This window comes from Leucoraja erinacea, chromosome 6 (genome assembly GCF_028641065.1).
Source record: "Leucoraja erinacea ecotype New England chromosome 6, Leri_hhj_1, whole genome shotgun sequence".
Taxonomy (NCBI): Eukaryota; Metazoa; Chordata; class Chondrichthyes; order Rajiformes; family Rajidae; genus Leucoraja; species Leucoraja erinaceus.
This window is the reverse complement of record NC_073382.1, coordinates 56,052,371-56,066,369: the sequence shown is the minus strand read 5'-3', so window position 1 is coordinate 56,066,369 and position 13,999 is coordinate 56,052,371. Positions and strand designations below refer to the sequence as shown.

General features: G+C 41.3%; 1 protein-coding gene across 1 annotated transcript in view; it reads left to right on the top strand.

Annotated features, from left to right (window-relative positions):
• Window positions 1–13,999, top strand: part of mrps9 (mitochondrial ribosomal protein S9) — a 73,074-nt gene that overhangs the window by 22,512 nt on the left and 36,563 nt on the right. The window contains exon 5 of the mRNA XM_055637129.1: window positions 7,033–7,112. Within this exon, the coding sequence (XP_055493104.1) occupies window positions 7,033–7,112 (80 nt within the window). The remainder of the gene's footprint in view (window positions 1–7,032; window positions 7,113–13,999) is intronic.

Below are 13,999 nucleotides of genomic sequence, written 5' to 3'. Positions count from 1 at the left end.
GGACTTCCAGAAGGCTTTCGACAAGGTCCCACATAAGAGATTAGTATACAAACTTAAAGTACACGGCATTGGGGGTTCAGTATTGATGTGGATAGAGAACTGGCTGACAAACAGGAAGTAGGAGTAAACGGGTCCTTTTCACAATGGCAGGCAGTGACTAGTGGGGTACCGCAAGGCTCAGTGCTGGGACCCCAGCTATTTACAATATATATTAATGATCTGGATGAGGGAATTGAAGGCAATATCTCCCAAGTTTGCGGATGACACGAAGCTGGGGGGCAGTGTTAGCTGTGAGGAGGATGCTAGGAGACTGCAAGGTGACTTGGATAGGCTGGGTGAGTGGGCAAATGTTTGGCAGATGCAGTATAATATGGATAAATGTGAGGTTATCCATTTTGGTGGCAAAAACAGGAAAACAGACTATTATCTAAATGGTGGCCGATTGGGAAAAGGGGAGATGCAGCGAGTCATTGAAAGTAGGCATGCAGGTGCAGCAGGCAGTGAAGAAAGCGAATGGTATTTTAGCTTTCATAGCAAAAGGATTTGAGTATAGGAGCAGGGAGGTTCTACTGCAGTTGTACAGGGTCTTGGTGAGACCACACCTGGAGTATTGTGTACAGTTTTGGTCTCCAAATCTGAGGAAGGACATTATTGCCATAGAGGGAGTGCAGAGAAGGTTCACCAGACTGCTTCCTGGGATGTCAGGACTGTCTTATGAAGAAAGACTGGATAGACTTGGTTTATACTCTCTAGAATTTAGAAGATTGAGAGGGGATCTTATAGAAACTTACAAAATTCTTAAGGGGTTGGACAGGCTAGATGCAGGAAGATTGCTCCCGATGTTGGGGAAGTCCAGGACAAGGGGTCACAGCTTAAGGATAAGGGGGAAATCCTTTAAAACCGATTTTCACACAGAGAGTGGTGAATCTCTGGAACTCTGCCACAGAGGGTAGTCGAGGCCAGTTCATTGGCTATATTTAAGAGGGAGTTAGATGTGACCCTTGTGGCTAAGGGGATCAGAGGGTATGGAGAGAAGGCAGGTACGGGATACTGAGTAAGATGATCAGCCATGATCATATTGAATGGCGGTGCAGGCTCCAGGGGCCGAATGGGCTACTCCTGCACCTAATTTCTATGTTTCTATTTTTCAACAAGATTGTAAACAAGAGTCAAGATTTATCATGCATCTATTGTTTGTTGTTGTTGTCCTTTTGCTCCATCTCTGCCGATAAAGACAACCTCTGAGCAATCACTGTTGATATTGTTTTTCATTACAAGAATGGAAATGATTTCCAGACTGCCTTTCCAATTCCAGGTGTTGCATATGGAGAACCATCTACAAACTTCCTGTCTCCAAATTTCTTCTCATCGGTAATCCTAAAGACATTTTTAGATTTAACTTCCATTTTGCTACCTGTCTCACAATGGTAGGATATGCAGTAGATACCTGGTGGTATTAAAATGAGTAACTATGCAGTATTGCATAAGTATACATTTAATACCTTATCGGCACTGATGTCCAGCAGATCTTGAAGTTAAACCCATTTACCCCAGAAAGTAGCTACCCAAGTAGATAGACAAAAATGGGGAGAAACTCAGCGGGTGAGGCAGCATCTGTGGAGCGAAGAAAATATGCAACGTTTCGGGTCAAGACTTCTTCATACTGAAGAAGACTTCACCCCGAAACGTCGCCTATTTCCTTCGCTCCCTAGATGCTGCCTCGCCTGCTGAGTTTCTCCAGCATTTTTGTCTACCTTCGATTTTCCAGCATCTGCAGTTCCTTCTTGAACTTCCCCAAGTAGATAGGTTGGTAAAGAAGGTTTACTATTGTTGAGAATGCTTAAGCACGTCACGTTCCTTGAATGCATAATGTTTAGTTCACGTGAGGGGCCTTTGAATCCTTTAATTGTGGCCCTCTTCAGACATGTATGTACATTGTAGTCCCATGCACAACTATAACATTACCCAAAGTTATGGTCACAAAATAAAGTATATCTAATTTAATACAAAATAATGAGTGCCTAGTTGCAAATTACTCAATAATTTCAATTTTTTTAAAGGGAATTGTAAAGTTCCCCATCTCCTAAGGAAAGGAATTGATTTTAAACCATGGCAGAGTAGCAGTAGATAAATGTCTCCACAAGGTAAATGGTGGTGTAAGAATTTCTAGTCTTTAACTCTTCTTTTGATCACAGAAGGAATCTATTAGAAGAAAATAATTCAATTCACACACTAATTGAATTAAAAATATTGCATAATAAGCCATCTGAGACCCTTTACTGTTTAAGTTTTTTTCACTGCCATTTTAAATGTCAAGTGTTTTTGTATCCTCAGTACTACAGTGAAACAAAAGGTAAAGAGCTCAGCCAGTTTTCGGGGGGTGGTGGGGGATGTTTGGAAAGAAAGTGGGCTGATTCGTGGGGAGAAAAGGGAGGAGGAAGGAGACTGTTGTGGGTTAGTTACTTTAAATTAAATCTCCATCCAGCACTTCCTAAAGTGTAGCAGCCAGAATTGTTTAAGTTGTGACCTAACTATGTTTTGTACAAATTCACTATAACTACCAAGCAGCAGCGCCCATTAGGCAATGCGTTAATCCTATGTTGCCAGCTCTAAAAGAAAATGGAAACAATGGAAAAGATGTGTAGTTATCAAAATCATTAACGATTTATGATCATCCATATGGTACCTGGATTGGGGCAAATTGACTGAATTTTTGTTCTTCCAACAGGAGATGAGCTTGATGATCACAGTTTACATTGTCATGGTCAGAGTTGGGAATGTTTTGTTTATTATAGACTCGTGCAGCACAGAAGCAGGCCCTTTGACCCAACTTGCCAATGCCAATCCAGATGCCCCAATCAAACTAGTCCCATTTTTCAATGCCCGGCCCATATCACGCTAAACCTTTTCTATTCATGTAGCTGTCCAAATGTTTCCTAATAAGTGTTATTGTACCTGCATCAACTACTTCCTTGGGCAGCTTGTTCCATATACCCGCCACCGTCTGTGGAAAAAGTTGCCCCTTGGATTCCATTACCCCTCACCTTAAACATATGTCCTCTAGTCCTTGATTCCTCTACTCTGTGTAAAAGATTTACTCTATTCTACTAATGATTTTATACACGACTATAAGATCACCCTTCGGTCTCCTGTGCTCCAGGAAATAAAGTGCTAATCTGCCCAACCTCTCCCTGTGGCTTAGGCTCTAGTTCTGGCAATAGCCTCTCTGCATTCTTTACAGCTTAATGGGATCTTTCCTATGGAGGGTGACCAAAACTGATCACACTATTCCAAATGCGGTCTCACTCTCGCCTTGAACAACTGTAACACAAAGTTCCAACTTCTATACTCAAGTCCCTGACTCTTGAACCCTCTCTACCTGTGATGCCCTTTCAGGGAACTATGTTCTTTGAGATCTCTATCACACTCCCTTGAGCTCTGCAGTTCACTGTGAAGGCCCTACCCTGATTTGTCTCCCCAAAATGCAATGTCCCCACTTATCATCTTCACTGTCTACGATACCAGTTATTTTAATGTCATCTGCAAACCTACTGATTGTGCCTTACCAATAATCCAATGTGCAATGCGGGTGTGGCTGACAGATCAGTATCCACTGCAATTTCTTAATTAAGATGCTGCATAGTTGATCACTTTGGACTGTTGTAGTCTACGTGAATTTTCTAGACAAGAAGATTTAGAAGTATGACAAAATCAGAATTAAAGAAGATAATTTTTATAAATATAAATCGTAGAATAATTAGGAAGGGATATTGGAGGTAGTGGTGCTCCTTTGGACTTCTAGGTAGTAGTGTCTCCATATTTTACAAATGACGTGGTAGACAACTTTCAGGAGTCGCTTACTACAAAAACGTAGCCATTGACCTCAGATTCTAAATACTGTGAAGCTTCAGCCTTTATAAATTGATGTTAAGTTTCTGACCATTGGTGACTGCTTCCATCCCCACCATTAATATCATAGAAGTATAGATTTATTCAGGTTGGAAACATTGGGATTTAGTTGTGGAAATGCTGCAAATTATCGAGGGTGCAATTAAACTCGCGTTGGGAATTGTTGTTGGTTAGTGTTTATATATTGGAAATATGAGTTGCCAACATCTGATCAAGTTAAGGTCTTGCAGTGTGTGGGTGCAGATTGCTTTCTCAAAACATGTTCATGTTATTGGCAATTTACCACATTTCTGACATTTTTGCTTGAAGCAAAGCCATTAATGAAACAATGGAGCGAAAAAAATACATTACGTCAGCTATGGTTACAATCCTCTTTCTCTGTGCAGGGTTATGGCTCTGGCTAGTGGAGTGACTTCTTTCTGATTTACATTACCTTCAATTTACAAGGGCTCCTTGATCCTACATTTGGTCAAAAGCTGTTATACTGTCAGGATCAGTCATTCTCGCCTCCAACACTAACTGTCTGGTCCATGTGTTACATAGAAACATAGAAAATAGGTGCAGGTGGAGGCCATTCGGCCCTTCGAGCCAGCACCGCCATTGTGATCATGACTGATCATCCACAATCAGTAACCCGTGCCTGCCTTCTCCCCATATCCCTTGATTCCGCCAGCCCCAAGAGCTCTATCTTAACTATCTTTTAAATTCATCCAGTAAATTAGCCTCCACTGCCTTCTGTGGGAGGGAATTCCACAAATTCACAACTCTCTGGGTGAAAACGTTTTTTCCCATCTCAGTTTTAAATAGCCTCCCCTTTATTCTTAGACTGTGGCTCCTGGTTCTGAACTCCCCCAACATTGGGAAATTTTTTCCTGCCATTTAGCTTGTCCAGTCCTTTTAAAATGTTATATGTTTTATAAGATTCCTTCTCATTCTTCTAAATTCCAGTGAATACAAGCCCAGTCTTTCCAATCTTTCCTCGTATGACAGTCGCGCCATTCCGGGAATTAACCTCGTGAACCTACGCTGCACTCCCTCAATAGCAATGATGTCCTTCCTCAAATTAGGAGACCAAAACTGCACACAATACTCCAGATGTGGTCTCACCAGGGCCCTGTACAACTGCAGAAGGACTTCTTTACTCCTATAGTCAAATCCTCTCGTTATGAAGGCCACCGTGCAATTAGCTTTCTTCACTGCCTGCTGTACGTGCATGTTTATTTTCAGTGACTGGTGTACAAGGACACCCAGGTCTCGTTGCACTTCCCTTTTTCCTAATCTGATACCATTGAGATAATAATCTGCCTACTTGTTCTTGCCGCCAAAGTGGATAACCTCACATTTATCTACATTATACAGCATCTGCCATGCATCTGCTCACTCACTCAACCTGTCCAAGTCACCCTGCAACTTCCTAGCATCCTCTTCGCAGTTCACACTGCCACCCAGCTTTGTGTCATCTGCAAAATTGCTTGTGTTACTTTTAATTCCATCATCTAAATCATTAATATATATTGTAAATAGTTGCGACCCCAGCACTGAGTCTTGCGGCACTCCACTTGCTACTGCCTGCCATTCTGCCAGGGCCCCGTTTATTCCTACTCTTTGTTTCCTGTCTGCCAACCAATTCTCTATCCGTGGCAATACCCTACCCCCAACACCATGTGCTCTAATTTTGCCCACTAATTCCTTGTGTGGGACCTTAAAGACAGTTGCAATTGTGTCTGGCAACACAGTCATGGGTATAGACGGAGTAGAGAAGAGGACTGGGCACACATCCTTGAGATGCTCCTGTGCTGATGGTCTCCAGGGTGAAAGTCTTGTTGCCAATTCCTACTGATGGAGGTCTGCGTGTGAGGAAATAGAGGATCCAATTGCCTAGGGATGAACAGAGACCTTTCCTTGAGTTTGATGATAAGTATGGAATATAGCATGGAGTCTGATTCTTTAATCGTGCATCCATTTCCAAAAGTGACATTAGTTACCATGTCAGTTGGACGAACTGTTGTTTTTTTTCTCCCATTCCCCTTGCTCAGAGATTCTAAGATTCTAAGTCTCAAATTTGAAAAACTATAAATTGTAAAGTTTCATATGGAGGTGAATCGCTGGAGTTCTGTACCACCTTATGGTGGTGATGGCTAATGCATTGTGTTTTAAAGAGGAAATAGATATATATTTGAAAGATTAGTAAATGAAGGGCTACTTGGAACTAGCACAGAAAAGATGAGGCTATGGGCAGATCAGTTATGATCATACTGAATGGCAAGACAGACTTGAGGAGGGATGTGTAGCACATCTTTCTAAAGGTCCTAATGTGATGGCTGCAATGAAAATGCTCAATGTGCTTAACAGAAGATCTGTGAGAGAACTTATGATTTGTATGACAGGTTATCTATTGTGGCTTTATTACTGCCCTTTTGGGAGTACTAAATACGCTAAGTCCTGATTTGTGGATTGAATTTCCTAACAGCTGCATGAATATAACCTTGCTGGACTCATCAGGTGTGAATGTCCACTTGACTCAAAAAAGAGCCTTTCCGTGAAGGGGCTTTCTCAGTTAAAATGCAGCTATAGTTTGCATTGTGTTTGCTGCTGATTGCTTATGATCTTCCAGTTGGAAAGCAGCAGGGCTTATCTCAATGGTTAAAAATATTGTTAAATAGATTTGCAAGTTGCACGGACCATGCAGTGAACTGTTAAGAGTGTATACAGTGAATAGCCAAGTAACTTGTGAAATTCTTCAGAATAAATCATTTGATCACATAGCTCTCTCAAAATTCTAACATAAAATATTACTGAATGCTGGCATTGGCAAGGTTCAAATTTGTTTGATTATCTTCACTTTCTATTTTAGAAGCAACATGAAGTGAGCAGTGATCTTGTTTAGGCTTATCTTTAGCGCAATCCATATCTCTTTTAGTGTATTGGCCAGAATCGATTAGATGGTCCGTCTGTTCAATGCCCTGGAAATGTAATTCAAATCTTTAGTTGCTGCAGCGTTTTGCATTTCACCTTCCGTTTATTTTGGTACTTACAAGTTTACTGTGCTAACATCATTAGAGCATTTACTTATGCCTTGGGTAAACCAAAATATGATTTTCCTTTTTTCCCCCTGTTTTACAGCTGTCCAATGGGGAGAAGATGGCCGTCCTTTCAATTTCCTTTTTTACACTGGAAAGCAATCCTACTATTCACTAATGCATGTAAGTGTTTAAATAATATGTGCAAAGGAAATAACTTGCTGCTGCTGTGAAAATTAACTTTAAAGTTTAAATGAAATTTATGTTTCTAAGCTTAATTTCCATTGGCAAAACTAAATGAAATTTACAATCAGGTGCATATACAAAATGACCACTTTGAAAGCGTTTGAACCTGATTTACCTTTGTCATCAGTTAATTAAGACCATTCTAAAGCACTTCCACTACAGTTTGAATTGATTTAATACTCACCTACTCGTACCCTGAATCAAGACCCACTTGGTGTGACAAAGGTCTGGCTTTAGAAGCATTTATCATTTGTGTAGCTACAAAATGCAAATCTTAATATAATACAGGCACAACACTGATTTTTCCGACAACTAATGGTCCGAAACCACCTTTGTTCCAGACAAAATTACAAGAGTGCACTTGAATTCCTGCGACTGCCTGAATAGGTCAATGGGAAGCTACAAATGCCATTGCATGGCGCACGCTCTTTTGGGATGTGTCCTACGTCTCGAAAGAGTTGATTCTATTTGTTATTATAATTATGTACATTTCTAGCACTCCATGGTGCTTTAGAGAGATGGGAGGGGTATAATTAGTGGGTCAGGGGTGTGTTATTCAATCATTATTACATGACCTCCATTGGCTCAGCAAAATGGATAATCCGGCAAGGCTCTGGAACCAAGGGTGCCGGAAAATCGGCAGTGCACCTTTATGTTGCAAAATTATAGTTTTAATCATTCGTGCATTTTACTTTTCTGAGTCATTGGCATCATTTTCCTTCCGAATTCTTTCCATCTCGCATGTCTCCTCCTTTTTTCCCAACTGCATTCCCCCCAAATGACAGCACCAGTAGCATCATGTCAGCATGACATGAACGTACCTGGCATTGCTTCAATTTTCTCTAGTTTATTTCAAAGGTTTCTTGTTATTTCAAAACTTGGTTAAAGATATTTCCCCTTGTCTAATGAAAACACAATATCACCGTACCATTTTTTTCACTAAATACATTGTCTGCATCTGCAATATGCAAAGTAGGCCTCCCTCGGTCATGACTGACCATGGGTGATGCATCCTAGTTGTTGGCTGCTTGCTCCAAGCCTCGGCTGGAGCAGCGTGGCTTGTGGTTGAAGAGACCAATGCGGAAGTGACAGTCTCTGTGTCAAAGGTCACATTTGTGTGTGGTCTCTGGTTTGTTGAAGTTGCTGCGCTCCTTTCTGCTTGTTTGCCGCTGCGTTCAACAGTTTCTCTTCCCCCGGTTTGAGATGTTGGTTCAGGGTATCTCTCCACCTCGTGCGGTCAGCTGCAAGGCTCTCCCAGGACTCCACATCGATGTCGAGCTCCTTCATATCTCTCTTGCCGACATCCTTGTAATGTAGCTGGGGGCAGCCGATGGCTAACCTCCCAGATGTCAGCGCTCCATAGAGGATGTCTTTTGGAATACGGCGATCCACCATGCGATGGACATGGCCCAACCACTGCAGTCTGCGCTGCCTGAGTAGAGTGTACATACTGGGAAAGCCAGCGCGAGACAGGATCTCGATGTTGGACACTCTGTCTTGCCAGGATATGCCCAGGATACGGCGGATGTTCTCAGGTGAAAGGTGTTGAGTCTTCTCTCCTGCCTGGCATATGTAGTCCATGTCTCACTGCTGTACAGCAGCATGCTGATGACACAGGCGTTGTAGACTGCTATCTTTGTCTTCACTGTCAGATTTGGGTTTGTCCACACTCGAGTTGTGAGGCAAGTGAGAGTTGTAGGTGCCTTCCCGATCCTTTTATCATTCCCTGTGTCCAAGGAGAGGTTGTCGGTGATGGTGGAGCCGAGGTACGTGAACTGATGGACGGCATCAAGTTCGTAGTCGTCGGTAGTGATGACAGGCGGCGCCTCTGTATCCTGCCCCAAGACGTTCGTCTTCTTCAGGCTGATGGTCAGCCCGAAGTCCTTGCATGCCCGATAAAAGCGGTCCATCAGTGACTGTAGTTCCTGCTGGGTGTGGGATACAACTATGGCGTCATCGGCAAACAACATGTCTCTGGTGAGAGCTTCACAAACTTTTGTCTTTGCTCTGAGGCGGGTGAGGTTGAAGAGCCTGCCATCTGATCTAGTACTCAGTAGATCCCCTCTGTTGCAGTGCCGAAGGCATGTTTCGGGAGCATAGCGAAGAAAATCCCAAAGTGTGTGGGAGCGAGGACGCAGCCTTGTTTGATGTCACTGGATGTCGAAGGGCTCGGAGAAGCTGCTATTGAACTGCACTGTCCCCTTCGTGTTGATGTGGAGGATTCTATCATGCTCTGCAGTTTTGTTGGGCAGCCAATCTTTGGCAGAGCCTTAAATAGGCCATCTCTGCTGACGAGGTTGAACGCCTTGGTGAGGTCAATGAAAGCAACATACAGTGGCTTCCGCTGTTCTCTACACTTCTCCTGGAGCTGGTGAAGGGAGAAGACCATGTCTACTGTTGATCTTCAAGCTCGGAAACCGCACTGTGACTCTGGGTAGACACGTTCTGCCAGCTTCTGCATGCGGATCAAGATGACCCGAGCAAAGACCTTGCTGATGATGTTGAGGAGGGAGATGCCTCTGTCGTTGTTGCAGTCGCTTCTCTAGCCCTTGTTCTTGTAGAGGGTAATGATCGTGGCATCCCTCATGGCCTGTGGTACAGCTCCTTGCCAGCACTGGCAGGGGACTTCATACAAAGGAAGCAGTAAGGTAGTCTTGCAATGCTTGATCAGGTCAGGGGGAATCCCATCACTGCCTGGGGCCTTGCCTAATGCCAGGCTGTCAACGGCCTTGCTGAGCTCTTCCACCGTCGGCTCTGCGTCTAACTCATTCATGGTCGGCAGGCACTCGATGGCATTAAGGGCTGAGGGGGACACAGTGTTCTCTCTCGAGTAGAGGTCGGAGTAGTGTTCCACCCATCTCTCCATCTGCTGCCATTCGTCTGTGATTAGTTCCCCACTACTGGACGCAGCTTAGCGAGGACATCCAGACGGCCGCCATAACAGGGAACATCAGGGGAATGTACGATGGCATTAAGAAGGCATTAGGACCAGCCCAGAGCAAGACAGCCCCCCTCAAATCCTCCACTGGGGAAGTAATCTGCAATATGAAGTACACTGAAAACCCCAATGTCATTTTGCAGCGCATTTCTGTGCTTGAGAGACTAGCTTAATCGGTTGTCTGTGAAGATTTGGAGCATTTTTTTCTTCCATTATTGTTACTGTTATTTTCATAGCAATACTTTCAGAAATGATCTATGTCTGTATTTTTAGGGGGAGACTCGAGTTATACATTTACTCGATTAACTATGCAACCAAATGCTAACCAATCTGATGTATGTGGCATATTTGGAATCACCTAGATTCACTAAAATCACACAAGCTGATTGTAAAATATTAATTCATTTTCGATCCTTGTGAAAATGATTGTTTTTCTTCAAATTTCTTGCTCACATAAACATTTTTGTTGGTTATAACTTGGAAGGGTATGATAAAATAATAACAATTTAACCTATATTTTTTGGCGGAGAATAAAGCAGTGTATGTAGATTGTTGTTGTATTAGGAATGCAGTTTGTTGCCATTCACCTTGGTATATGTACTGCTGATGTGCTTGTTATGAGTTAATATTTAACGCAAAGTTAGTACCTCTTTTACCACAACTTTCCATGTCCAGATTTGTAAGAGTTGATCACTGTAGTTATTGTCTGTGCATTTACTTTTGTAAGATGGAGCTCATTTCTCTCAAGGGCAGTAATGTGTCAAAACATTTCATGCTGGCTTATTATTCCCATGTGGCATTCTTACTATTCTTGTTTTTCCTTCACCTGCCACTGTACCACCTCCTCGAAATACCCGCTCCCTCTCGCCCCATTGTGCAATCTAATGTACTATGCACCATTTATCTGTTATTCCCAAGAAGATTGACAGGCTTCAACGCGGTACATCTTTTACACATTCACTTCCTTTCAGTTGCAGCTCAGTGGTATAAAATTATGCAAGTAATTGGGTGGCACAGTGGCGCTGCTGGTGGAACTGCTGCGCCATAGTGCCAGAGACCTGGATTTAATCCTGATCTCGGGTGCTATCTGTGAGTTTGCACATTTTCCCTGAAACCACATGGATTTCCACCGGGTGCTCCAGTTTCCTCCCACATCCCAAAGACGAGTGGAGTTAATTAGTGTGAACAGGAGATCAATGGTCAGCATTGGTGGGCCGAAGGGCCTGTTTCCATACTATATCACTAGTTTAGTCATATTATTTATCATTAATAAAATTACAGGCTACTTAAACATATTTTACTTTAGTTTAAAAAGATGTTTAATTAACGTGTAAATTCATTATTAATGATGAATAATATAGGCTAAATTAAATTCCCCACATTCATGATACGCTATTGCATGGGGATATCAAACTGAATCACAGTATAATCCTGGTACATTACCAAAGTAGCAATACTGTTAGCTTTGCATCAAAACATTTCCATTTGTCTTAAGTATAAATGAGAGAATCTGCAGTGATTAACATCTGTTTTCTTTTAAAGTTTCTGATGTCTAAAAGTGTGAACGCAAAGTTGTTAACCGCTTAGAATTCACTGAGAGCTGTTAAATGTAATACATTGGTATGAATCATTCAGTTATTTAATAATAAGTCATGATACAGTGATCACTAATACTCCTTCACGCAGTTGTGATTAGACAGCTATCAACTTGCGACCTAACTAATTTCCCCCTTCGGTTTTGTTACCTACAACAGCAACACTGATACAATATATAGAAGCATTTTTCCTTGTTCCTTTACTATCCCATTCTTAATGTGTTACGCCTTTGCTCGCTCTCCATTCTTCCGTGCTGTTTTCAGAATCGGGGACTGTTTGTTCCCAGCATTTATCAGGCAAGTGAATCATCCTACCACATCCAGAGAGCAGTCCTGAACTACTATCTACCTCATTGGTGACCCTTGGACTATCCTTATTCAGATTTTGCTAGCTTTACCTTAACGTTATTCCCTTATGTATCTATACACTGTAAATGGCTCAATTGTAATCATGTATTGTCTTTCCGCTGACTGGATAGCACACAACAAAAGTTTTTCACTGTGCCCCGGTACACATGACAATAAACTAAACTAAAATGAATTTATACATAGATAGAATATAGAACTGAAGAAGGCCCTTTAGCCCACAATATCCATGCTGAACATGAAGCCAAGTTAAACTAATTTTCTCTCCATGCATGTGATAGTTACTCCTCAGCTAAAACAGATATTTATTAAACAAATATAATGGTCTATTGCCAAGAATATTATTGTGGACCGAAGTAAAGATGATTTTTATAAGCTACTTGAGCTACCTCTCATGATTCTGTTAAAAATCCGTTCCATCTGCCATTTACTATTTGTAAGATATCTTTTAATTTCACCATACCTGACGTGTGCCATGATATATCATGTTACATAATATTTATTGATTCATCACCCCTCCTCACAGCACTGTTCATGATCTAACATATGATGGCAAGAAATATATATACTGCAAAATAAGGAACCACAGAATTGATTATTTTATTTTGTCTTGTATTTTATTTCTAAATGTTATTATGCACACTTAGCTTCATGTTACAAGAATGATTTTATCATTGGTTAATACAAATCAACGAAGTGTTCTTTGGGGGAAAATAAATGCCTAAGATATTTTTAATATTGCACAAGGACTGAAAAGGATCAAGTACTGATTTGCTTGTTTTATAGATAATCCTTACCGAATTAGTACCAAGAATATTATGGCTTGCCAGAATATAGCAAGAATGTTAGACAGCTCTAGACTGTATAATTCTTCTGCAATTTTTAATGTATATCATAAGGTTTGTGTGATCATGATTGCAACATCCTAAAAATCATTTCAGTCCCTGTGTTTAAAAATTTGACATGATTTTCATATTTCTTGCTGTTCGAGCTGCTTCAAAATCAAAGCTATCTTGTGCTGCAAATGTAGACTGTAAACCTGTGGAGCTTTTATTTTTGTTTGGTAAACCTTAGCCACAATAATTATATCCCATCCATACATTTATTTTAAGATGTTTTTGTAAGGGTTAGTAACTCTGAATTACATCATTAGAAAGCGTATAATAAAAATTAGTTTAAGTTCATTGGTGGTTATGATCTGCAGCATTACATTGTTTGATGACATTTCCATTTAACGTATTAACATTCAAAATCTTACAGAAACTGTCTGTAGATTGTATTATAACATAGGTTTTGAACCTTTAGGCACAGTAGGAATTCACTTTGGGTCTTCTGTAGTTTCCAAGGAGAGCTTCAAGACAAAATCTTGGCTTGTCAGGCGCATTAATTTCTTGAAACCCTTTCACTCTTCATTGACCTTGGGCAAATGAGCTTATTGCCCTAGCTGAAATGAAATGAATGATAAATGCAGAAAGTGCCTTTGCTGAGTAATGGGACTGCAGTGAAGGCTTCTCTGCAGAGTTTTATTCCTCTACAGCCTGAGGCAGCTCAAGGTCCCCTGCTGTTCATTTAAATAGGTATGTCAAATCTGCCTTGAAATGCTGCCTATTTGATCTGTGGTAATATTTGTGAAGGTTCCATATGGACTTGAACCCCTGCAGTGGCAAGAAATAATGTACAATGCTTCATAGTGCAGACACAAATTTTCTCTGAAGAGGATGCAACACCACATTTTAGCTGTCGGAGAGGATGATGTAGCTGAAATGTGGCACTGTCAGCTCTTCGCATGGATAGGCAGAACACAGTGCATATCTGGAAAATTATGCTTAACTTTCCATTCAATCATCATTTAAACTTTCAAACAGCATCTTAAATGATCTTTTTTCACAGTTTTCTGTAAATGTATACATTCAAAAAAAAATTAA